At 49.9% G+C, this 23,872-nt stretch overlaps 1 protein-coding gene across 9 annotated transcripts in view; it reads left to right on the plus strand.

Moving 5' to 3' along the window:
* TMIGD1 (transmembrane and immunoglobulin domain containing 1) overlaps positions 1 to 23,872 on the plus strand; it is an 89,568-nt gene that overhangs the window by 17,018 nt on the left and 48,678 nt on the right. Inside the window, exon 1 of one of the 9 annotated variants that reach the window (XM_068270320.1) lies at positions 18,883 to 18,974. The exons of 7 other annotated variants lie outside the window; for them this stretch is intronic. In XM_068270320.1, the coding sequence (XP_068126421.1) occupies positions 18,922 to 18,974 (53 nt within the window). In that variant the 5' untranslated portion in view covers positions 18,883 to 18,921. Of the gene's footprint in view, positions 1 to 18,882; positions 18,975 to 23,872 lie in introns of those variants that run through there. One more of the 9 variants, XM_068270319.1, reaches the window with a different exon arrangement.

Below are 23,872 nucleotides of genomic sequence, written 5' to 3' on the forward strand. Positions count from 1 at the left end.
ATTTTTTTGACTGCTAACTTGTAAGGAAACGCGGAAATGCCGCCGTCTCTCAAGGTGAGGCGGCTGTTTCCGCGTCCAGCATGGCGTCACAACGCGGAAAAAACGCTGCATGCCGCATAGGCAGTGCGGCGGAATCCGCATTGGGAATGGCGGAATCCGCATCAGAGGCGGCCCCCGCACTAGATACATTGCATGACAGTACTGGTGTGGCTGGGACTGATAGTCCACCAAGATTCAGACTTACACGCGCGCGAGCAGAAAGGCAGAGTTTAAATAGCAGTTAGAAGGGTGTCGGCTGACCAGCTGGGTCAGCTGACAAATTCCACTGCTCTCATTGGACCAGCAATTAGGGAGGTCCTGGAAAGGTCCTAGAGTATATATACTGCTGGTTGTTCACTTGCTCTTTGTCTGGCGTGCGATCACATACGTGGGAGCACCCAGATCCGTAGTCAGATCCTGAAGTGTGCCGGGACCAGCTGGAGCTGTAATCCTACACTTAGCTAGATATTTGATAGCTAAAGTACTAGTTTGATTGTGATTATATGTTATGACTTTTGCCTGCCTCGACTATCCTCCTGAACTCTGACCTTGTACCTCGATATTTCTGATACTCTGTTGCCGAACCTCGGCTCGTTCCAAGACTCTGTTTCTGCCTCCTGATTTTGTACCCCGATATATCTGATACCCCGTTGCCGAACCCTGCCTGTACTTTGACTCCGCCTTTGCCTACTGTATTTGTACTTTATCTGTCCGTGTGTGTACGACCTGGCTTGTCTGACCTCGAGAACCGACCTCACGATTGGAGGCGGTTCCCAGTCCTGTTAGTGACACTTCTTCCTGAGTGTCACTCTCGGACTTTCCTTCCTACTGTCAGTCTGACTCCTCCCGTCTTGGAGAGCTCAGGTCTGCGGAAGGAATACGTGCAGTCCTCCTTGCTGCACTGAGGCCTAGGCCTCCTAGTGTTACTGTTACACCAAAACACTACACTCTACTCAGGCGAACAGAGGTTAGTTTGTATATCGGATTATCGGTGAGACTGCAGATCACTTATAATCTGGTATATATCTGTATTTCCGGCGATACTGCAGATCACCGGTAATCAGATACTCTCTGCGCCCACCGATCGTTACAGAACGCCAGACCCAAAAAATGCAAATGGACGCACATACTGACCGTCTGGGCGCACTTGCCACTTCGGTGGAAAACATCAACCAAGTGCTGGGTAGCCACAAGACTATGATTGATGTCCTGTCAGGCTCTGTGCAAACCCTCCAGACGTCAGTTGATTCAGTGCGATCCTCTCCTAGTACTGACATACGTATGCCTGTACCTGATAAATTTTCCGGCCACAAGTCTGACTTCCGGAATTTCAGGAGTAGAGTGTTATCGTATTTCGAGTTGAGACCCCGATCCTCGGGGACTGAGACCCAACGGGTCACCTTTATTAAAACTTTGCTGTCTGGTGACTCCCAGTCATGGGCATACAACCTGCCTTCTACCGATACTGCTCTGACCTCGGTAGAGGAATTTTTTAAGGCCATGGCCGTAATCTACGACGACCCTGACCTTGCTGCATCCTCTGAGCGGAAGCTCAAACTTTTACGGCAAGGCAGGGGTCCAGTCGAGGATTATGCGGCCGAATTTCGTAGGTGGTCAGTTACGGCCAGGTTTGGCACTTATGCCCTGTTAGATTACTTCCTGTCTGGGTTGTCAGATGAGGTCTCCGACCTAATGTTAAGCCAACCCGAACCCAAAACAGTCGACGAGGCCATCTCATCGGCCATTCGAATCGACCGTAGGCTACGCCATCAGAGACAGACTAGGGGCAGTCATCGGCTTAGGCCGACCTCTTACACAGTGCCTCCCGCTGCACCCCTAGTAACTCCGTCTCCTTCTGTCTCATCATCTCCGGTCTTGCCTCCACCTGAGCCGATGCAGATCGGTCGGTCTAAATTGACCCAAGTGGAGAGAAGACGGAGATTGTCGGAACAACTATGTTTATACTGTGGTGAAGGGGGGCATAAGGTACGAGACTGTCTCATTAAGCCTAATAAGGATAAGCCGGGAAACGCTACCGCCTAGGAGTGATAAGGGGTGACACCCTAGGCGCCCAGCTCGCACCCCTGAAAGAAAGACGATTGCTCCTCCCCTGTACGATTACATGGGGGGACAAATCTGAAGCCACAGAGGCCTTTATTGATTCAGGCTCCGCGGCTAACTTCATGAGTTCCGAATTTGCAGAGAAGTTGGACATTCCTCTCACCCCAGTAAAACCACCTATCCAGGTTACTGCCGTGGACGACTCCCCGTTACAAAGGGACCGTCCGCTGTCCCAGACACCAGAGGTGGAAGTCATTACTGGGGTACTGCATAGGGAGAGTTTACGTTTTTTTGTGTTACATATGACCACCTCCACCATTGTCCTAGGTATGCCTTGGCTGCAGCTTCATTCGCCACAGATCAATTGGGCGACAGGACAATTAACCAGTTGGTCAGACTTCTGTTCCCAACAGTGCCTAGGAAAAGTGGTATTAGGTCAGACCAAGGTACATGTGGAGGGTGTTCCCGAGCAATACTCCGAGTTCTCGGATGTATTCTGTCCCAGGGCTGCTGATAGGTTACCTCCTCATCGCCCTTTCGATTGCCCCATCGATCTCCGTGCCGGTTGTATGCCCCCTAGGGGTCACCTGTATAATTTGTCTGGACCAGAGAAGGTGGCTATGCAGGAGTACATCCGTGACAATCTGGCCAAGGGGTTCATTCGCCCCTCCCGCTCGCCTGCAGGGGCCGGTTTCTTTTTTGTTAAGAAAAAAGACGGAGGTCTTCGACCTTGCATCGATTATCGGGGCCTAAATAAAATCACGGTGAAGAATCGTTATCCGTTGCCATTAATAGACGATTTATTTACGCAGGTCACAGACGCTAAGATCTTTTCAAAATTGGATCTGAGGGGTGCATACAACCTGATCCGCATTAGAGAGGGCGATGAATGGAAGACGGCCTTCAACACACCCGATGGGCATTACGAGTACTTAGTGATGCCCTTCGGGTTGTGCAATGCGCCAGCCGTCTTCCAGGAATTGATTAACGAGGTATTCAGGGAGGTGTTGGGTAGGTTTGTGCTTGTATACCTTGACGATATACTAATTTACTCCAACAACCTCTCCGAGCACAGGGTCCATGTCAGATTTGTGCTAAACAAGTTGAGACAAAATCTGCTGTACGCCAAGTTGGAAAAATGTATTTTTGAAGTTACATCTGTCGCCTTTCTGGGGTACATAATCTCCACCTCGGGCCTGTCTATGGACCCTGCCAAGGTATCCGCTGTTCTGGAGTGGCCTCAGCCGGTGGGGTTAAAGTCGTTGCAACGTTTTCTGGGTTTTGCAAACTATTATAGGAGGTTCATAAAGGGGTACTCCACCGTTATTGCACCTCTCACCAGTCTCACTAGGAAAGGGGCGGATACTACTCACTGGTCGCCTGAGGCCCTACAGGCATTTTCGACCTTGAAGGAGCTGTTCTGCACAGCACCCATACTAAGACACGTAGACACTTCCTTCCCTTTTATTGTTGAGGTAGACGCCTCAGAAGTCGGGGTGGGGGCTGTGCTGTCTCAACGTTCAGGCTTACAGGGTAGATTGCACCCATGTGCCTATTTTTCTCGGAGATTCTCTCCAGCAGAGAGAAACTACGATATAGGCAACAGGGAACTCTTAGCCATTAAACTAGCCTTTGAAGAATGGCGTCATTGGTTAGAAGGAGCGGAGCATACTATCACGGTTTTTACCGACCACAAGAATCTGGAATACATCGAGGGGGCTAAGAGGTTAAGCCCTCGTCAGGCTCGATGGTCCCTGTTTTTTTCAAGGTTCACATTCGTGATTACGTACACCCCGGGCAGTAAGAATACTAAGGCAGATGCGCTATCCAGGTGCTTTGAGCCAGAAACAGCACAGGCCTCCGTCCCTGAGACGATTGTTCCGCGAAAATTGGTGCTGGCTGCAATTGATACTTGGGAAGACTGGAAGGAGACATTGAGCCCCTTCCAGCAGGACATCCCGGAAGGGAAGCCTGAAGGGGTCATGTTTATTCCCTTGCCCTTTCGTCTTCAGATCCTTGAAATGTTCCACGCACATAAAAATGCTGGACATCCTGGAGTTGCCAGAACACAGGATCTTGTAGCCAGGTGTGCCTGGTGGCCTTCCCTGTCTGTTGATTGCAGGGAATTTGTTAGGGAATGCGCAGTATGTGCTAAGAGTAAACCCTCCCGGCTGGCACCTGTCGGTACCTTACAGCCTTTGCCCGCCCCGAGTGAGCCATGGACCCACTTGTCCATGGATTTCGTGGGTGAGCTCCCCAGGTCTGAAGGCATGTCGGTCATTTGGGTGGTAGTCGACCGCTTCAGCAAGATGGCCCATTTCGTGCCCTTGAAAGGACTCCCCTCGGCTCAGGAATTGGCCGACCTGTTCATCATCCACATTTTCCGGCTGCATGGCATTCCGGAAAACATAGTGTCGGATAGGGGAGTCCAATTCATTTCTAGATTCTGGAGGGCATTTTGCCACCAAATGGGCATGAAGCTGTCTTTCTCGTCCGGCTACCACCCACAGACTAATGGCCAGACTGAAAGGATAAATCAGTCTCTAGAACAATTTTTGAGATGTTATGTTGCGGAGGCACAAGACGACTGGGTCAGATTTTTGCCCTTCGCAGAATTTGCTCAAAATAACTTGAGAAATTCCTCCTCCGGATTTTCGCCTTTTCAGGTGGTAACGGGGAGATCGCCCAAGTTTTCCCCCTTGCCAGTTGCCTCCTCTCCGTTTCCAACCCTGGAAGCCTGGCACAGGGCATTTAAAGTCATCTGGGGGAAGGTGAAGAGTAATCTGGAAAGGGCATTCCAGAGTCAAAAGGGTCAGGCTGACAAAAGACGCTCATTGGAGTGGAAGTTCCAGCCAGGAGACTTGGTCTGGGTGTCCACACGTCACTTAACCCTGAGACAGCCCTCAGATAAACTGGGCCCCAGGTTTGTGGGTCCATTTTCAGTGGCCAAGAAGATCAACAACGTTACGTATTCCGTTGATCTTCCCGCCAGCATGCGTGGGGTAAAGTCCTTCCACGTATCCCTGCTTAAACCAGCAGTCCATGTGGGTCCCACAAAAACCTACTACACAGAAAGTGTACATGCTAGGGTGTGCTAAACAAGTGGGTACATGCACTGGTCAAAAAACAAGAATTAGTAAACAAACACACTACCAGTATATGCCGTTCAACCACCTGATATTTATTGAGAATCAAAGGTTATTTTTTTACCTTGATTGATAATAATGAGTCTGTAAAAAAGTTTTTTTGTTGTAGCACACCATATTAATGCACAATTTATCATTAAACGGGGTGTTACCCCACAATGTCTCAAACAGAAAGTCTCAGGGGACTGCACACAGACCAGAATATAGCCAGTTGACCATATCACTCCCCCAACATGGGGAGAGGCGGACACGGACACCTACAATGCCAAAAGATTAAAGCATCTAATCAAGATCTTGATGTGGATGTCTGCATGCAGGGCATGGTGTTGTGATTGCGGGGGGGCATAGGGGGGCTTTGGGGGGGCACATTTTTATTGCTGTTGACCACTGTGATATTGGCGCATGGGGTGATGCGGACACGTTTGACGGGCAATTAGCATATTAGATGCTTTAATCTTTTGGCATTGTAGGTGTCCGTGTCCGCCTCTCCCCATGTTGGGGGAGTGATATGGTCAACTGGCTATATTCTGGTCTGTGTGCAGTCCCCTGAGACTTTCTGTTTGAGACATTGTGGGGTAACACCCCGTTTAATGATAAATTGTGCATTAATATGGTGTGCTACAACAAAAAAACTTTTTTACAGACTCATTATTATCAATCAAGGTAAAAAAATAACCTTTGATTCTCAATAAATATCAGGTGGTTGAACGGCATATACTGGTAGTGTGTTTGTTTACTAATTCATGTGGGTCCCACTCCTCCTCCTCCTGTGGTGGTGGACGACCAACCTGAGTACGAGGTAGAAAAGATATTGGATTCACGCATGGTACAGAATTCGGTACAGTACCTCGTACATTGGAAAGGGTACGGCATTGAGGAGAGACAGTGGGTACCGGGTTCACGCATGCATGCAGACGAGTTAAGGAGGGAGTTTCATGCCTTACATCCCGAGAAACCTGGTAGGAGTTGTCCGGAGTCCACTCCTCGGGGAGGGGGTACTGTAAGGAAACGCGGAAATGCCGCCGTCTCTCAAGGTGAGGCGGCTGTTTCCGCGTCCAGCATGGCGTCACAACGCGGAAAAAACGCTGCATGCCGCATAGGCAGTGCGGCGGAATCCGCATTGGGAACGGCGGAATCCGCATCAGAGGCGGCCCCCGCACTAGATACATTGCATGACAGTACTGGTGTGGCTGGGACTGATAGTCCACCAAGATTCAGACTTACACGCGCGCGAGCAGAAAGGCAGAGTTTAAATAGCAGTTAGAAGGGTGTCGGCTGACCAGCTGGGTCAGCTGACAAATTCCACTGCTCTCATTGGACCAGCAATTAGGGAGGTCCTGGAAAGGTCCTAGAGTATATATACTGCTGGTTGTTCACTTGCTCTTTGTCTGGCGTGCGATCACATACGTGGGAGCACCCAGATCCGTAGTCAGATCCTGAAGTGTGCCGGGACCAGCTGGAGCTGTAATCCTACACTTAGCTAGATATTTGATAGCTAAAGTACTAGTTTGATTGTGATTATATGTTATGACTTTTGCCTGCCTCGACTATCCTCCTGAACTCTGACCTTGTACCTCGATATTTCTGATACTCTGTTGCCGAACCTCGGCTCGTTCCAAGACTCTGTTTCTGCCTCCTGATTTTGTACCCCGATATATCTGATACCCCGTTGCCGAACCCTGCCTGTACTTTGACTCCGCCTTTGCCTACTGTATTTGTACTTTATCTGTCCATGTGTGTACGACCTGGCTTGTCTGACCTCGAGAACCGACCTCACGATTGGAGGCGGTTCCCAGTCCTGTTAGTGACACTTCTTCCTGAGTGTCACTCTCGGACTTTCCTTCCTACTGTCAGTCTGACTCCTCCCGTCTTGGAGAGCTCAGGTCTGCGGAAGGAATACGTGCAGTCCTCCTTGCTGCACTGAGGCCTAGGCCTCCTAGTGTTACTGTTACACCAAAACACTACACTCTACTCAGGCGAACAGAGGTTAGTTTGTATATCGGATTATCGGTGAGACTGCAGATCACTTATAATCTGGTATATATCTGTATTTCCGGCGATACTGCAGATCACCGGTAATCAGATACTCTCTGCGCCCACCGATCGTTACATAACTATTCTTCAATTGAGGTCAATTTTTTAGATCTAAAAATAATTCTAAATGAATAAGGAGCCGTCCACACGACGTTATACCGCAAGGACACAGCCGTGAATAATCTTCTGCATTTCTGCATCACAATCAGATATGTATATCTGACTTTAAAAATATGGGGACAATACTGCTTTATTGCAGCAGTACAAGTAACTATTTTTGGATTGGTTTATTTCATTTTTGTGGACTAAGCAGAGCTATTACTGTATATATAAATAATTTATGATGACTATTATCTGAGAAATAGAACATTTTATCGTATTTTCTATTTTAATTCAAGGCTTAAATTCATTAGGAGTCAGAGTCGGTGCATTTTTTCACGACTCCGACTCCACAGCCCTGGTTTATTGAGTATCCTAGGCTGTCCATTTACTGTCAGAGCACCCTGGGATGTCAGTTTAGTTACGGTGACCATACGTCCCTGTCATACTCACCGGCCTGGCTCCCTCCAGCGTCTTCGCGGGCGCATCCATACACGCGCGCGCACGCTGGGATTTGTAGTCCCTGTAGACTGTCATGGCGCGCACGGCGCTGTGCGCGTGCGCAGTGCGCGCGTTGGGTTGCGCGCATGCGCACACGGCGCCGCGCGCACTCCTCGCTGCGCGCTGCGCGCATGCGCGGGCGCTCATTTTGGCGCCCATTGCCCTATTTAAACAGGTCTGCCCATAACTCAGTGCTGTTTGTTCATACAGCGTGTGCCCAGTGAACCTGTTATTATATTGATTGTTTTCCCGGTATTGACCCCTGGCTTGTGACCTCGACTACTCCTGTCTGCTGCCCGTCTTGATCCCTGGCTTGTCTCTCCGCTATTGACCGTCTGCTGCCTGCCTTGACCTCTGGCCTGTCCCTGACCATTCTGATCTCCGCCTGCCCTGATCTTGGCTTGCCTTCGACTTCGAGTACACCTGTACCTTGGCTCTCCACACTGAGACGTCACCTGTTCTCCAACCCACTGTGGGATTATCCTGAGCGCAACCTGGTGGGCACTAGGCAGCGAAGTTCCACTTCCCCCTCCTGGGGTAGTGGTCCTGCTTCCCCCTCAAGGGGTCGTGGGTGAAGACCCGTGGTCACTTAGACTCTGCGCTTGGGTGGTCCGTATCATAGTGGGGCGGTCAACAGCCCTTTCCGCAACCCTAACAGTAACAAACAGCCAAGATGAACGACTCTGGAGAGCGATCACCGTTCGATGCCCTCTGTGATTTGGTACAACAACTGACTATGTCCGTGCAGCTAGTTCAAAGGGACTGCACTGAGATCCGTGGCCAGTTTGCCAATCTACAGAACCCTGCAGCTTCCGTCATCCCTGCTCCTGATCCGCCTCCTGCCGTTGCTCCTGTTCAACCACCTGCCAACCTTGAAGCAATAGCTCCCGAACCGAAGTTGCCACTACCAGAACGCTTCTCTGGGGATCCAAGCAAATTCAGACTGTTCAGGAGTGCCTGCCACCTGCACTTCTCTCTGTTACCCCGCACCTATGCCAGCGAGAGTGTCCGTGTTGGAGCTATCATCTCTCTGCTCCAGGGGGAACCACAGGCCTGGGCCCTTCGTCTGGTAGATCAAAGTGATGTCTGTTTGCAAGATTCCGCATCCTTCTTTGAAGCAATGGCAGAACTGTATGACGACCCTAGCAAAGGAGCCTCAGCAGATGCCGCCATACGGGCTCTTCGTCAGGGTCGCAGGACGGTGGAGGAGTATGTCCTGGAATTCCGTCGCTGGTCTGGCGACTTAGACTGGAACGAGTCAGTACTCAAGTCACAGTTCCGTCTGGGCCTTTCTGAGACTGTCAAAGATGAGCTTGCCCGGGTGGGGATCCCAGCCACTCTTAAGGATCTCATCCAGCTCGCTATCCAGATTGACCGACGCTTAAGAGAGAGACGTCAGGAAAGAGCTGGAATTTCTCGCAGTTCCTGGTTTCCTCCCGCTCCAGTGCTTCCTCCAGTTGCTCCTGCTGTTTCCAACTTCCCATCCATGGAGGAACCTGAGCCCATGCAGTTGGGCCTTGCCCGACCGTCCTTGTCTCCTGAGGAAAGACAACGTCGTCGAGCTGCCAACCTCTGTCTGTACTGTGGGGCCTCCGGACACTTTCGTCAGGATTGTCCAGTCCGCCCTCTAAGTAAGCCTGATTCCATCCACTCTTTGGAATTGCAAAGTCCCTTGGCTTCAGCTGCTCACATCCCTCTTTCTCTCCTTTTACAGGATCCCAGAGGAAAGAACATTAATATTGGAGCCATCATCGACTCAGGGGCTTGTTCCTGCTTTCTAGACCTTCATCTGGCCCAACAACTCCAATTACCAATCCGCCAGAAGAATAAGCCTCTACTCATTCAACTTGCTGATGGGTCATCTATCCATTCCGGACCAGTCACACTAGAGACTTTTCCCCTGCTGGTCACCATCAAAAATGATCATCAAGAGTACCTCTGCTTTGACCTGATTCCCTCTCCTCTGTTTCCTGCCATCCTGGGAATGCCCTGGCTTAAGAGCCACAACCCTCTGATTAACTGGATCTCCGGGGAGGTCCTTTTCAACTCCCCCTACTGCTCTCGCTTTTGCTTTCCGAGTATAGGCCGCCTGCTTTGTACCAGCTCTAAAAAAGCCACTCTGGTTCCAGCCGTCTACCACGACTACCTAGACGTGTTTGATAAAAAAGGGGCTGATTCTTTACCGCCACACCGTATCTACGACTGCCCCATAAACTTACAGCCTGGAGCGGCCATTCCCTATGGCAGAATTTATCCTCTCTCTGAACCAGAGTCACTGATCCTTAAGGAATACATCGAGGAAAACCTCAAGAAGGGATTCATCAGACCCTCTTCTTCTCCGGCCGGTGCCGGAATCTTCTTCGTGGAGAAAAAAGACGGTTCCCTCAGGCCTTGCATAGACTATAGAGCACTTAATGTTATCACGACTAAGGACCGCTATCCGCTACCCTTGATGTCTGAATTGTTCCAAAGACTGCGGTCTGCGAAGGTCTTTACCAAGCTGGATTTGAGAGGAGCCTACAATCTGGTACGAATCCGGGAGGGTGATGAGTGGAAAACGGCCTTCAGATCCCGTTACGGCCACTTTGAGTACCTGGTCATGCCCTTCGGTCTCTGTAATGCCCCTGCAACCTTCCAACGTTTTATCAATGATGTGTTGAGAGACTTTATTGATGACTTCCTTGTTGTCTACTTAGATGATATTCTGATCTTCTCATCATCCTTGGAGGAACATCGGGTCCATGTCAAGAGGGTTCTTTCCCGGCTACGCACACATGAACTTTATGCCAAAGCAGAAAAGTGCGAGTTTGAACAGAATAACATTCAGTTCCTGGGCTTCCTAATCTCTGCTGAGGGAATAGAGATGGATCCTAACAAGGTATCCGCCATCTTGAACTGGCCGGAGCCTTCTGACCGTAAGGGGGTGCAACGGTTTATCGGGTTTGCCAACTTTTACAGAAGATTCATAAAGAACTTTTCTAAGATTGTTGCCCCCATCACGCGACTAACTAAGACTCACCTTCCGTTTAAATGGACACCTGAAGCTCAGTCTGCCTTCAAGGATCTAAAGACTCTGTTCACTTCTGCCCCGATTCTCCGACATGCTGATCCTTCTCAAGCCTTTGTGTTGGAGGTAGACGCTTCAGAAACTGCAGTCGGGGCTATCCTCTCACAACGGTTTGAACCCAAGGCCCTTCTTCATCCTACAGCTTTCTTTTCCCGGAAACTTAGTTCCTCTGAAAAGAATTACGATGTCGCAGATAGAGAACTTCTGGCCATTAAAGCAGCTCTTGAAGAATGGCGTTATCTGCTAGAGGGAGCAACACATCCCATCCTGATCTTCACTGACCACAAGAACCTGGAGTATTTGCGTTCTGCGAAGAGACTGAAGCCTCGTCAAGCCCGCTGGGCCTTATTCTTCTCCAGGTTCAACTTCCATCTGATCTTCCGTCCTGGATCCAAGAATTCCAAAGCCGATGCTCTCTCTCGTATGTTTAATGAGGGTTATGCCACCAATCCGACCTCTGACACCATTCTTTCTGCTAATCACTTTCTTCTTCTACAACCTGAATTGTTGGAGCAAATCAAACAAGTCATTGTTACATTACCTGCACAGGAAGTTCCTTCAAGTCTGGTCTGCAGTGATGGTCTGTTTCTTCATGGAGATAAGATTTTTATTCCTCCTGCTCTTCGCCAGGAAGTGCTTGCCAACTGTCATGACAACAAGTTGGCGGGACATTTTGGAATTACCCGAACTCGGAAACTCCTCCAGAGAAGTTTTTGGTGGCCAACTCTTCCTAAAGACTGTAAGCACTTTGTACTTTCGTGTGAAACCTGCGCAAGATCAAAGAGTTCCAGAACTAAGCCTTGGGGTCTTCTTAATCCTTTGTCCGTTCCTGAGCGACCTTGGGACAAAATAGCTATGGACTTTATAGTCGACTTACCACCTTCCCAAGGATTCACTGCCATTCTGGTGGTAGTCGACCGCTTTACCAAAATGGCTCACTTCATTCCTTTGAAGGGTGTCCCCTCTGCCGCTACAACCGCCCAGATGTTCCTAAAAGAAATCGTCCGTCTCCACGGCCTCCCTTCCGAGATTGTTTCCGACAGAGGCTCTCAGTTCACCTCCAGATTCTGGAAAGAACTCTGTAAACTCCTGAACATCAAGTCCTGCCTCTCGTCTGGGTACCACCCACAAAGCAACGGCCAGACTGAGAGGACTAACCAGACGCTTGAACAATACCTGTGTTGCTTCTCTTCTGCCTCCCAAGATGACTGGTCCTCCCTACTCGCCACAGCTGAGTTTGCCTACAACAACTCTGTGCATGCCGCCACTAAAATGTCACCATTCTTTGCCAACTTTGCCTATCATCCTGTATACCTACCTGGAGTGGTGCCCGAGTCCTCAGTTCCTACCGTTCAAGATAGACTTAGATTGTTAACTGAGAATTTCAAGAAACTACAGTCCATTCTGCTGGAATCCCAAGAAAAGTCTAAATGGTGGGCAGACATGAAACGGGGAGAGAGCCCTAGTCTAACTCCAGGTGACATGGTGTGGTTATCCACTAATAATCTACGCCTTTGTTGCCCCTCTAAGAAATTAGGACCCAAGTTTGTGGGTCCTTTTCCCATTGACAAGGTTATCAACCCCGTGGCATACAGGTTGAAACTTCCTAGTTCTATGAGTATACATCCAGTTTTCCATGTATCATGTTTAAAGAAGGTCATGTCTGATAAATTTAATCGCTCTGCTGTTCCTCCTCCTCCTGTGCTGCTTGATGGGCAAGAAGAGTATGAGGTAGAAAGGATTTTAGATTGCAGGAGAAGAGGTAGATCTTTTCAGTACCTGGTTAAGTGGAAAGGGTTTGGGGTTGAGGAAAATTCCTGGGAACCCGTGCAGAATTTACATGCGCCCAGGTTAATTAAGATTTTTCACTCCAAGTTTCCTGAGAAACCGTACCCTGGAAGCACCCGGAGGTTGCTCCTGGGGGGGGGGCAATGTCATACTCACCGGCCTGGCTCCCTCCAGCGTCTTCGCGGGCGCATCCATACACGCGTGCGCGCGCGCGGGCACGCTGGGATTTGTAGTCCCTGTAGACTGTCATGGCGCGCACGGCGCTGTGCGCAGTGCGCGCGTTGGGTTGCGCGCATGCGCACGCGGCTCCGCGCGCACGCGCACTCCTCGCTGCGCGCATGCGCGGGCGCTCATTTTGGCGCCCATTGCCCTATTTAAACAGGTCTGCCCATAACTCAGTGCTGTTTGTTCATACAGCGTGTGCCCAGTGAACCTGTTATTATATTGATTGTTTTCCCGGTATTGACCCCTGGCTTGTGACCTCGACTACTCCTGTCTGCTGCCCGTCTTGATCCCTGGCTTGTCTCTCCGCTATTGACCGTCTGCTGCCTGCCTTGACCTCTGGCCTGTCCCTGACCATTCTGATCTCCGCCTGCCCTGATCTTGGCTTGCCTTCGACTTCGAGTACACCTGTACCTTGGCTCTCCACACTGAGACGTCACCTGTTCTCCAACCCACTGTGGGATTATCCTGAGCGCAACCTGGTGGGCACTAGGCAGCGAAGTTCCACTTCCCCCTCCTGGGGTAGTGGTCCTGCTTCCCCCTCAAGGGGTCGTGGGTGAAGACCCGTGGTCACTTAGACTCTGCGCTTGGGTGGTCCGTATCATAGTGGGGCGGTCAACAGCCCTTTCCGCAACCCTAACAGTCCCGCATTGCCCGGGACGCGTCACGCGTCCCGCCTTCAGGGCGCGCTGTCCCAGGCTGCATGAGGTCCCGGGAAATGTCCCGCTTTTAGCTGCGGGACGTACCAGCCGCGGGACGCTGGCCACCATACGAGCGCATGAACTGGCTGCAGCAGCGTCTAATAGACGCTGCACCAGTTCATAGCCTGCAGCCCCGCTCCAGCCTGCATAGTCTCCGGCAGGCAGAGCAGGGCTACGGGAAGATGGCTGCCGAAGCCCTGTACTGGAGACTATTTGTGTCTCTAGTACAGGGCTTCGGGCGCCATCTTGCCGTAGCCCTGCTCTGCCTGTCAGCGTGGGAGACACAGGCTGGTGGATCGTCCGAGGAGCTGCATGCCAGAGGCCGCCCGGGAGCGAAAGTAGACTTCTGCCAGGTGAGTAAATGCTTTTTTTCCAGGTGAAATGTGCCCACATTGCATTTATTTTGTGCTGTCATGTTGCTCACAATGCGTTTATTTTGTGCTGACATGTTGCTCGCATTGTGTTTATTTTGTGCTGTCATGTTGCTCACAATGTGTTTATTTTGTGCTGTCATGTTGCTCGCTTTGCGTTTATTTTATGCTGTCATGTTGCCCGCATTGCGTTTATTTTGTACTGACATGTTGCTCACAATGCGTTTATTTTGTGCTGTCATGTTGCCCACAATGCGTTTATTTTGTACTGACATGTTGCTCACAATGCGTTTATTTTGTGCTGTCATGTTGCCCACAATGCGTTTATTTTGTACTGACATGTTGCTCACAATGCGTTTATTTTGTGCTGTCATGTTGCTCACAATGCGTTTATTTTGTGCTGTCATGTTGCCTACAATGCATTTATTTTGTGCTGTCATGTTGCTCACAATGCGTTTATTTTGTAGTGACATGTTACCCGCATTGCGTTTATTTTGTGCTGTCATGTTGCTTTCAATGCGTTTATTTTGTACTGACATGTTGCCCACATTGCGTTAATTTTGTGCTGTCATGTTGCTCACAATGCGTTTATTTTGTACTGATGGGTTGCCCGCATTGCGTTTATTTTGTGCTAACATGTTGCTCACAATGCGTTTATTTTTTGCTGACATGTTGCCCACATTGCGCTTATTTTGTGTTGACATGTTGCCCATTGCGTTTATTTTCTGCTGACATGTTGCCCACATTGCGTTTATTTTCTGGTGTCTGGGGTAACTGTTTCTGCATTTATTATTTAATGGTCATAGTTGGCTATGTTTGCTGCTTTGGGGTTACAGTATACTATTAGCATCACACAGTTTCTGCACACCCATGATGCAAAGTCTCGTTTGACCACATCATGGCGTAAACGCTGCTTTCTTATGCCTCGCTGTTACATCATTACGTTAGCTCCGCCCATACAATGTCATGACCACGCCCATTTTTGCAGACCCCCCAGTCTTCGTCGCTGTGCGTGCCGCCCTCCCCCGTCTGTTCCCCCCCACCCGTCCCAGGTTGGACCCACAAAAATCTTGTCACTCCAGTTTAGTGTCACAGCACTCTGGGAAACCAATTTATTGTCAGATCGCCCCTGGGATGTCAGTTTATTGTCAGAGCACCCTGGAATGTCAGTTTCGTTTCAGAGCACCCTGGGATGTCAGTTTATTTTCTGGGCTTGCTGGGATGTCAGTTTACTGTCAGAGCACCCTGGGTGTTAGTTTACTTTCTGGGCTACGTGGGATGTCAGTTTATTGTTAGAGCACCCTGGGAAGCCAGTATATTATCAAAGCACACTGGGATGTCAGTTTACTTTCAGAGCACGCTGGGATGTCAGTTTATTTTCTGGGCTACCTGAGATGTCAGTTTTCTTGTCAGAGCACTCTGGGATGTCGGTTTATTGTCAGAGCACCCTGGGCTATCAGTTTACTATTAGAGCACCCTGGTATGTCAGTTTATTTTCTGGACTACCTGGGATGTCAGTTTATTGTCAGAGCACTCTAGGATGTCAGTTTACTATTAGAGCACCCTGGTATGTCAGTTTACTTTCTGAGCATCTTGGGGTATCAGTTTATTATCAGAGCATCCTGGGGTGTCAGTTTATTGTCAGAGCATCCTGGGGTGTCAGTTTATTGTCAGAGCATCCTGGGGTGTCAGTTTATTGTCAGAGCATCCTGGGGTGTCAGTTTATTGTCAGAGCACGCTGGGATGTCAGTTTACTTTCTGGGCACACTGGGATGTCAGTTTACTTTCTAGGCTACCTGGGATGTCAGTTTATTGTCAGAGCACCCTGGGATGTCAGTTTATTGTCAGAGCATCCTGGGATGTCAGTTTACAGTCATAGCATCCTGGGATGTCAGTTTATTGTCATAGCATCCTGGGATGTCAGTTTATTGTCAGAGCATCCTGGGATGTCAGTTTATTGTCAGAGCATCCTGGGATGTCAGTTTATTGTCATAGCACCCTGGGCTATCTGTTTACTATTAGAGCACCCTGGTATGTCAGTTTACTTTTTGGGCTTCTAGCACTGAAGCTGGGCGCCATCATTCCATTAGTGCTATGATGCATACCCCACATAAGAGTAATTAAGGGATGTGGTGATCGCCAGACACCAAATTACACCTCCCTCTGAGTTGATTCTACTCAGAGGGGGACAGGGATTTGACCTTCAACAGGGTGAGCCGTCATTCAGCTCACCCTGGGCCCAGCTCACTGCCGGTGCCATAATATGTATGCATGTAGCTATAGGGCAGGGATCCTGTGGCTAGGTAGTGATGGGTTATGTGGCTGCAGGCCAGGAATCCAGTGGCTAGGTATTGATGGGTTATTTGGTTACAGGGCAGGGATCCTGTGATTAGGTTGTGATAGGCTATGTGGCTACAGGCCAGGGATCCTCTGGATAGGTTGTGATAGGTTATGTGGTTACCAGGCAGGAATCCTGTGATTAGGTAGTGAAGGGTTATGTGGCTACAGGCCAGGCATCCTCTGGCTAGGTAGTGAAAGGTTATGTGGCTACAGGGCAGGGATCCTGTGACTAGGTAGTTAGTGATGGGTTATGTGGCTACAGGGCAGTGATCCTCTGGCTAGGCTGTGATAGGCTATGTGGTTATCGGGCAGGGATCCTGTGATTAGGTAGTGAAGGGTTATGTGGCTACAGGCCAGGCATCCTCTGGTTAGGTAGTGAAAGGTTATGTGGCTACAGGGCAGGGATCCTGTGACTAGGTAGTTAGTGATGGGTTATGTGGCTACAGGGCAGGGATCCTCTGGTTAGGTAGTAGATTTTCTGGCAAGAGGTGAAAGATTATTTGGCTAGCTAGTGGTGGATGTTCTGGCTACAGGTGAAAGATTCTGTGGCTAGGTAGTAGTGAGGTATGTGGCTACAGAGCAGAAATCATCTGGCTAGGTACTGATGGGTTATGTGGTTACAGGCCAGGGATCCTGTGGCTAGGCAGTGATTGTTTTGTAGCTACAGGGTTGGGATCTAGTGGTTAAGTAGTGGTGGGTGATGTGGCTACAAGGCAAGAATCCTGTGACTCTGTAGACATGGGTTATGTGGCTACAGGCCAGGGTTCTTGTGGCTAGGCAATGGTCAGGGGCGTAACTAGAAATCACTGGGCCCCTGTGCCAAAATTTGGATGGAGCCCCCACCCCCTCCAGGTATAGGTGCCGAAGCAGGTGGTTTTGGCGCACGGAGCTCACCACCGGGTGACCCTAGTACAGATAGCAGTGTTCTCCCCAGGCTCTTTTTGCCGGGTGCTCCACCCGGCTAGATTTGGTGACCACCCGGCTGTCATCGGCTCACCTCTTCACCTCCTCCTATACTGTAAGCAGAGTTGCCCTGCATTTTCATCTCGCCCCACCCGGCTACTTTTTCATGCCACCCGGCTACTATTTCATGCCACCCGGCTGGAAAAAAATTCTGGGGAGAACACTGGATAGCCAGGTATACATGCCCCCAGTATAGCTAGGTATAGGTAGCCGCTAGCCAGTTAGGCGCCCCAGGGGCCCCTCTGGAGCCCGCCCAGTGCCGTTTTGGGGAAGGAGGGGGCACAGCGCATGAGGGGAGAGCATTGGCCACCCACATTGGCGGGGAGGGGGGCCACTCCCCCCTCCCTCACCTCGGGCTCTCCCCTCAGCACTTCCCACTCCAGCATTGATTGGCAGCAGCAGACAGGAAGACAGAACTCGTACATACCTCTGTGTTCCACCGCCCAAGGTTCCTCAAAGCGTCTGACGCTACTGAAGTACCATCAGACGCTTAGAGGAACCTCGGCATCCCCCCCCCCTCCACATTGTTACGCCACTAGTAATTATCTTCTTTTGGGCTACAGTCAGGCATCCTGTGGCTAGGTAGTGGTGAGTTATTTAACTGTAGGGCAGGGATCCTCTGGCTAGGTAGTGAGCCGTTATGTGGCTATAAGTCAAGGATCCTGTTGCTAGATAGTGATCAGTTATGTGGCTACAGGGCAGTAATCCTCTAGCTAGGTAGTGATTGGTTATGTGGCTATAGGGCAGGGATCCTCTGGCTAGGTAGTGATAGGTTATGTGGCCATAAGGCAGGGATCCTCTGGCTAGGTAGTGATTGGTTATGTGGCAATAGGGCAGGGATCCTCTGGCTAGGTAGTAAAGTGATTATGTGCCTATAGGACTGTGATCCTGTTGCTAGGTAGTGATCAGTTATGTGGCTACAGGGCAGGGATCCTCTGGCTAGGTAGTGATCGATTATGTAGCTATAGGACAGGGATTCTGTTGCTACCAGTAGGTAGTGATCGGTTATGTGGTTATAGGACAAGGATCCTGCTACTAGGTAGTGATCAGTTGTGTGGCTACAGGGCAGGAATCCTCTGGCTTGATAGTGATAGGTTTTGTGGCTATAGGGCAGGGATTGTGTGGCTGTTAATCTGTGTGTGGAATATGCAAACCAGTTCTTTCTGCACTTTTAAGGCAAGTGTAAATTAAAATGTTCTGGTTTATAGGTTATGTATAGCTATTCATTTTACAGAGCCATATACAGTACAAAAGCTAACACAGCTGTTACAGGATGTTTTGGTTTTTAGCAGGGGCGGCGCCAGGGGGGTGCTTGGGGGTGCTCGAGCACCCCCTAGAATTGTCCAAGCACCCCCAAAGCACCCCCTGGAGTGAACTGACTTCAGGCGTCTAAAAGACGCCAAGTCAGTTCACACACCGGCAGCACGGAGCAGCAGGCAGGGCTACGGTAAGATGGCCGCCCGGAGCCCTGTTCTGCAGACTTCGGGCGGCCATTTTCCCGTAGCCCTGCTCTCTGCATGCAGGCAGGAAGTCTCGTGGTGACGTCGGGAAGGAAGAGGATCGTGGGCGCGCGGGCGCTGCGCGCCACAATGAGGTCGGGACTCGGGACAGGAGGTCGGGAAAGAAGGTCTTCTGGCTGTAGGTGAGTAAATGGGTTTTTCTTTTCTTTTTCAGGTGATGCGGATTGTGCATATTGGGGTCATATCTGCTACGGATTGTGCATATTGGGGTCATATCTGCTACGGATTGTGCATATTGGGGTCATATCTGCTACGGATTGTGCATATTGGGGCGATATCTGCTACCGATTGTGCATATTGGGGTCATTTCTGCTACCGATTGTGCATATTGGGGTCATTTCTGCTACCGATTGTGCATATTGGGGTCATTTCTGCTACCGATTGTGCATATTGGGGTCATATCTGCTACCGATTGTGCATATTGGGGTCATATCTGCTACCGATTGTGCATATTGGGGTCATATCTGCTACCGATTGTGCATATTGGGGTCATATCTGCTACCGATTGTGCATATTGGGGTCATATCTGCTACCGATTGTGCATATTGGGGTCATTTCTGCTACGGATTGTGCATATTGGGGTCATATCTGCTACCGATTGTGCATATTGGGGCCATATCTGCTACCGATTGTGCATATTGGGACCATATCTGCCACCGATTGTGCATATTGGGACCATATCTGCCACCGATTGTGCATATTGGGACCATATCTGCTACCGATTGTGCATATTGGGACCATATCTGCCACCGATTGTGCATATTGGGACCATATCTGCTACCGATTGTGCATATTGGGACCATATCTGCCACCGATTGTGCATATTGGGACCATATCTGCTACCGATTGTGCATATTGGGACCATATCTGCTACCGATTGTGCATATTGGGACCATATCTGCTACCGATTGTGCATATTGGGACCATATCTGCTACCGATTGTGCATATTGGGACCATATCTGATAACGATTGTGCATATTGGGGCCATATCTGATAACGATTGTGCATATTGGGGCCATATCTGCTACCGATTGTGCATATTGGGGCCATATCTGATAACGATTGTGCATATTGGGGCCATATCTGATAACGATTGTGCATATTGGGGCCATATCTGATAACGATTGTGCATATTGGGGCCATATCTGATAACGATTGTGCATATTGGGGCCATATCTGATAACGATTGTGCATATTGGGGCCATATCTGATAACGATTGTGCATATTGGGACCATATCTGCTACCGATTGTGCATATTGGGACCATATCTGCTACCGATTGTGCATATTGGGACCATATCTGCTACCGATTGTGCATATTGGGACCATATCTGATAACGATTGTGCATATTGGGGCCATATCTGATAACGATTGTGCATATTGGGGCCATATCTGCTACCGATTGTGCATATTGGGGCCATATCTGATAACGATTGTGCATATTGGGGCCATATCTGATAACGATTGTGCATATTGGGGCCATATCTGATAACGATTGTGCATATTGGGGCCATATCTGATAACGATTGTGCATATTGGGGCCATATCTGATAACGATTGTGCATATTGGGGCCATATCTGATAACGATTGTGCATATTGGGGCCATATCTGATAACGATTGTGCATATTGGGGCCATATCTGATAACGATTGTGCATATTGGGGCCATATCTGATAACGATTGTGCATATTGGGGCCATATCTGATAACGATTGTGCATATTGGGGTCATTGGACGTGTTTTTTGTTAAAATCTGCTCACATTACGTGTATTTTCTTGAGAAAACCTGCACAATTATGTGAATTTTCTGGGAAAAGGGTCACCAAAACTTGGGCCCTCTGTCTTTGCGTTGCACTTTTAAAGGGAACCCGAGGTGAGAATAATATTGAGGCTGCCATATTTATCTCCCTTTAAGCAATACCAGTTGCCTGGCTGCCGTGCTGGTCCTCTGCCTCTTATTCTTTCAACCATAGACCCTGAACAAGCATGCAGCAGGTCAGGGGTTTCTGACAATATTGTCAGAACTGACAAGATTAGCTGCATGGCTTGTTTCTGGTGTAATTCAGTTCACTACTACAGCCAAATAGATCAGCAGGGCTGCCAGGCAACTAGTATTGTTTAAAAGGAAATAAATATGGCAGCCACCATATCACTCTCACCCTGGGTTCACTTTAAATTACAGTTAGCCCCGCCCTCATCCAGTCATGACCACGCCCATTTTTTCGCCGCGGCGCGCTTCGCGCGCCGCAGGTTGTAGCCACGCCCGTTTTTGGCGCAGCGCGCTTCGCGCGCCGCAGGTCGTCAGCTCCCCTGGAAATTGGTCCAGCACCTGCATAGCACCCCCTAAAAAAATTTCCTGGAGCCGCCACTGGTTTTTAGTAATGCAACCCATTGATTGGACATGTGTATCTTTGTGTCACTTGCTTCAGTTTACCACTAGATGGAGCCATACACAGAAGCTTTTCTAGAATAAAGCTATCTTGTTATATTGAGAACATTTTTCAAGTAGCTCAAAAGATAAAGAACACAGTGAAATGTTTACTATATTTATCTATTAGTGTTTGGTGGACTTGCTGCGGTGCTCTACGTCATCCTGATGAGTGGACTGCATGGGCTTGATTCACAAAAGAGTGCTAACTGTTAGAACGGCCGTTTTCGCGTGAATTTTAGCATTGCGCGCGATCGCGAATTTACGCGCAAAACGATAACGTTCCCGCGAGCAAACACAAATTTTCGCGCGAAATCGATATCGTTTTCGCGGAAAAATTTGCGTTTGCGCTCGAAAACGTTATTGTTTCGCGTGCAAATTCTCGATCGCGCACAATGCGAAAATTCACGCGAAACCGGCCGTGCTAACAGTTAGCACTCTTTTGTGAATCAAGCCCCATGTGTTGCAGTTCACCAGCCAGCCAATGAACACACAAGCTACTGTTCACAATGCTGTAAATCCAAATGCAAACATGGGTTTGCCCGCTGTAGTGCGCCACAACTACGCTGGCTTCCAGATGTAACCTCTCCCCCAGGGGTCACCAGCTGACCCATAAAACTCTCTATGCTTTGGGGGCGTTAAAATGAGTGTGGCTGCAGGTCCAGGTGAAGGGGAGGTGATGTTGGGAGTCCGCAGTGTGAAATGGGGTGAATGTTGTGAGGTGCAGTTCAGCAACCGAATGGCAAACCCCAAACCAAACGTTCCGGGGTTTACAGTGCAAATGTGACCTATTTGTCCCAGTAAACCTCCATCTCTGTCATCTATATTAAATGGTATGAGTGAAAATGCCTCTGGCTGTCTCGCAAGATTTTCCTCGAACCTTGGGTGGTACCATGAATTTTAACCAAAACACTATTGCGAATTGAATTGAAGTCAATGGCACAGACTTCAGCGATTAATAGCTTCGTAATTTAAGGCATTTTGGAATTTTTTTTGTCCATGACACATATTCAGCCACTTCAATTTTTATTGTGTGTATCAATGTCCTCCTCTCTGTCTGTCTCCTCCTCCGGTCTGTCCGACCTGAACTCTTATGCTGGGGATACACGGTACGTTTTCTGATGACCACGCTCGATCCCCGCCCGCTTGATCCCCGCGGGCGGACAATAGCTGGGAGTCGAGCGGAAGATAAGGAAGTGCCCGCAGGGACGAGCGGGAATCAATCCGGACGGCGGCAGGGACGAGCGGGGACGCGGCGGGAGTCGATCCGGTGGCTAATCGAGCCGCCGGGTCGTACTGTGTATCCCCAGCATTAAGGTGGGTAGACTAAACAAGGCAGGGTGGGTGGGCTAAACAATTGATAGGTAGATAGGTAGGGAGGGTGGGCTAAACAATTACCAGGTGGGGAGGGTGGGTGGCTGGGCTAAACAATTACCTGCTAGTGCATTACCTGGTGGGAGGGTGGGCTGCTGCATTACCTGGTGGTGGGGTGAGCGGGTGGGCTAGTGGATTAGCTGGTGGGAGGGTGGGCTAGTGAATTAGCTGGTGGGAGGGTGGGCTAGTGGCTTAGCTGGTGGTGGAGTGGGCTAGTGGATTAGCTGGTGGGAGAGTGGGCTAGTGGATTAGCTGGTGGGAGAGTGGGCTAGTGGATTAGATGGTGGGAGGGTGGGCTAGTGGTTTAGCTGGTGGGAGGGTGGGCTAGTGGATTAGCTGGTGGGAGGGTGGGCTGCTGGATTATCTGATGGTGGGGTGGGAGAGTGGGCTAGTGGATTAGCTGGTGGGAGGGTGGGCTAGTGGATTAGCTGGTGGGAGGGTGGGCTAGTGGATTAGCTGGTGGGAGGGTGGGCTAGTGGATTAGCTGGTGGGAGAGTGGGCTAGTGGATTAGCTGGTGGGAGGGTGGGCTAGTGGATTAGCTGGTGGTAGGGTGAGCTAGTGGAGGGAGGGTGGGCTAGTGGATTAGCTGGTGAGAGATTGGACTAGTGGATTAGCTGGTGGGAGAGTGGGCTAGTGGATTAGCTGGTGGGAGGGTGGGCTAGTGGATTAGATGGTGGGAGGGTGGGCTAGTGGATTAGCTGGTGGGAGGGTGGGCTAGTGGATTAGATGGAGGGAGGGTGGGCTAGTGGATTACCTGGTGGGAGGGTGGGCTAGTGGATTACCTGGTGGGAGAGTGGGATAGTGGATTAGCTGGTGGGAGGGTGGGCTAGTGGATTAGCTGTGGGAGGGTGGACTAGTGGATTAGCTGGTGGGAGGCTGGGCTAGTGTGGATTAGCTGGTGGGAGGGTGGGCTAGTGTGGATTAGCTGGTGGGAGAGTGGGCTAGTGGATTAGCTGGTGGGAGGGTGAGCTAGTGGATTAGCTGGTGGGAGGGTGGACTAGTGGATTAGCTGGTGGGAGGGTGGGAGATTGGACTAGTGGATTAGCTGGTGGGAGAGTGGGCTAGTGGATTAGCTGGTTGGAGGGTGGGATAGTGGATTAGATGGTGGGAGGGTGGGCTAGTGGATTAGCTGGTGGGAGAGTGGGCTAGTGGATTAGAAGGTGGGAGGGTGGGCTAGTGGATTACCTAATGGGAGGGTGGGCTAGTGGATTAGCT

Source organism: Hyperolius riggenbachi, chromosome 2 (genome assembly GCF_040937935.1).
Source record: "Hyperolius riggenbachi isolate aHypRig1 chromosome 2, aHypRig1.pri, whole genome shotgun sequence".
In the NCBI taxonomy this organism is placed as follows: Eukaryota; Metazoa; Chordata; class Amphibia; order Anura; family Hyperoliidae; genus Hyperolius; species Hyperolius riggenbachi.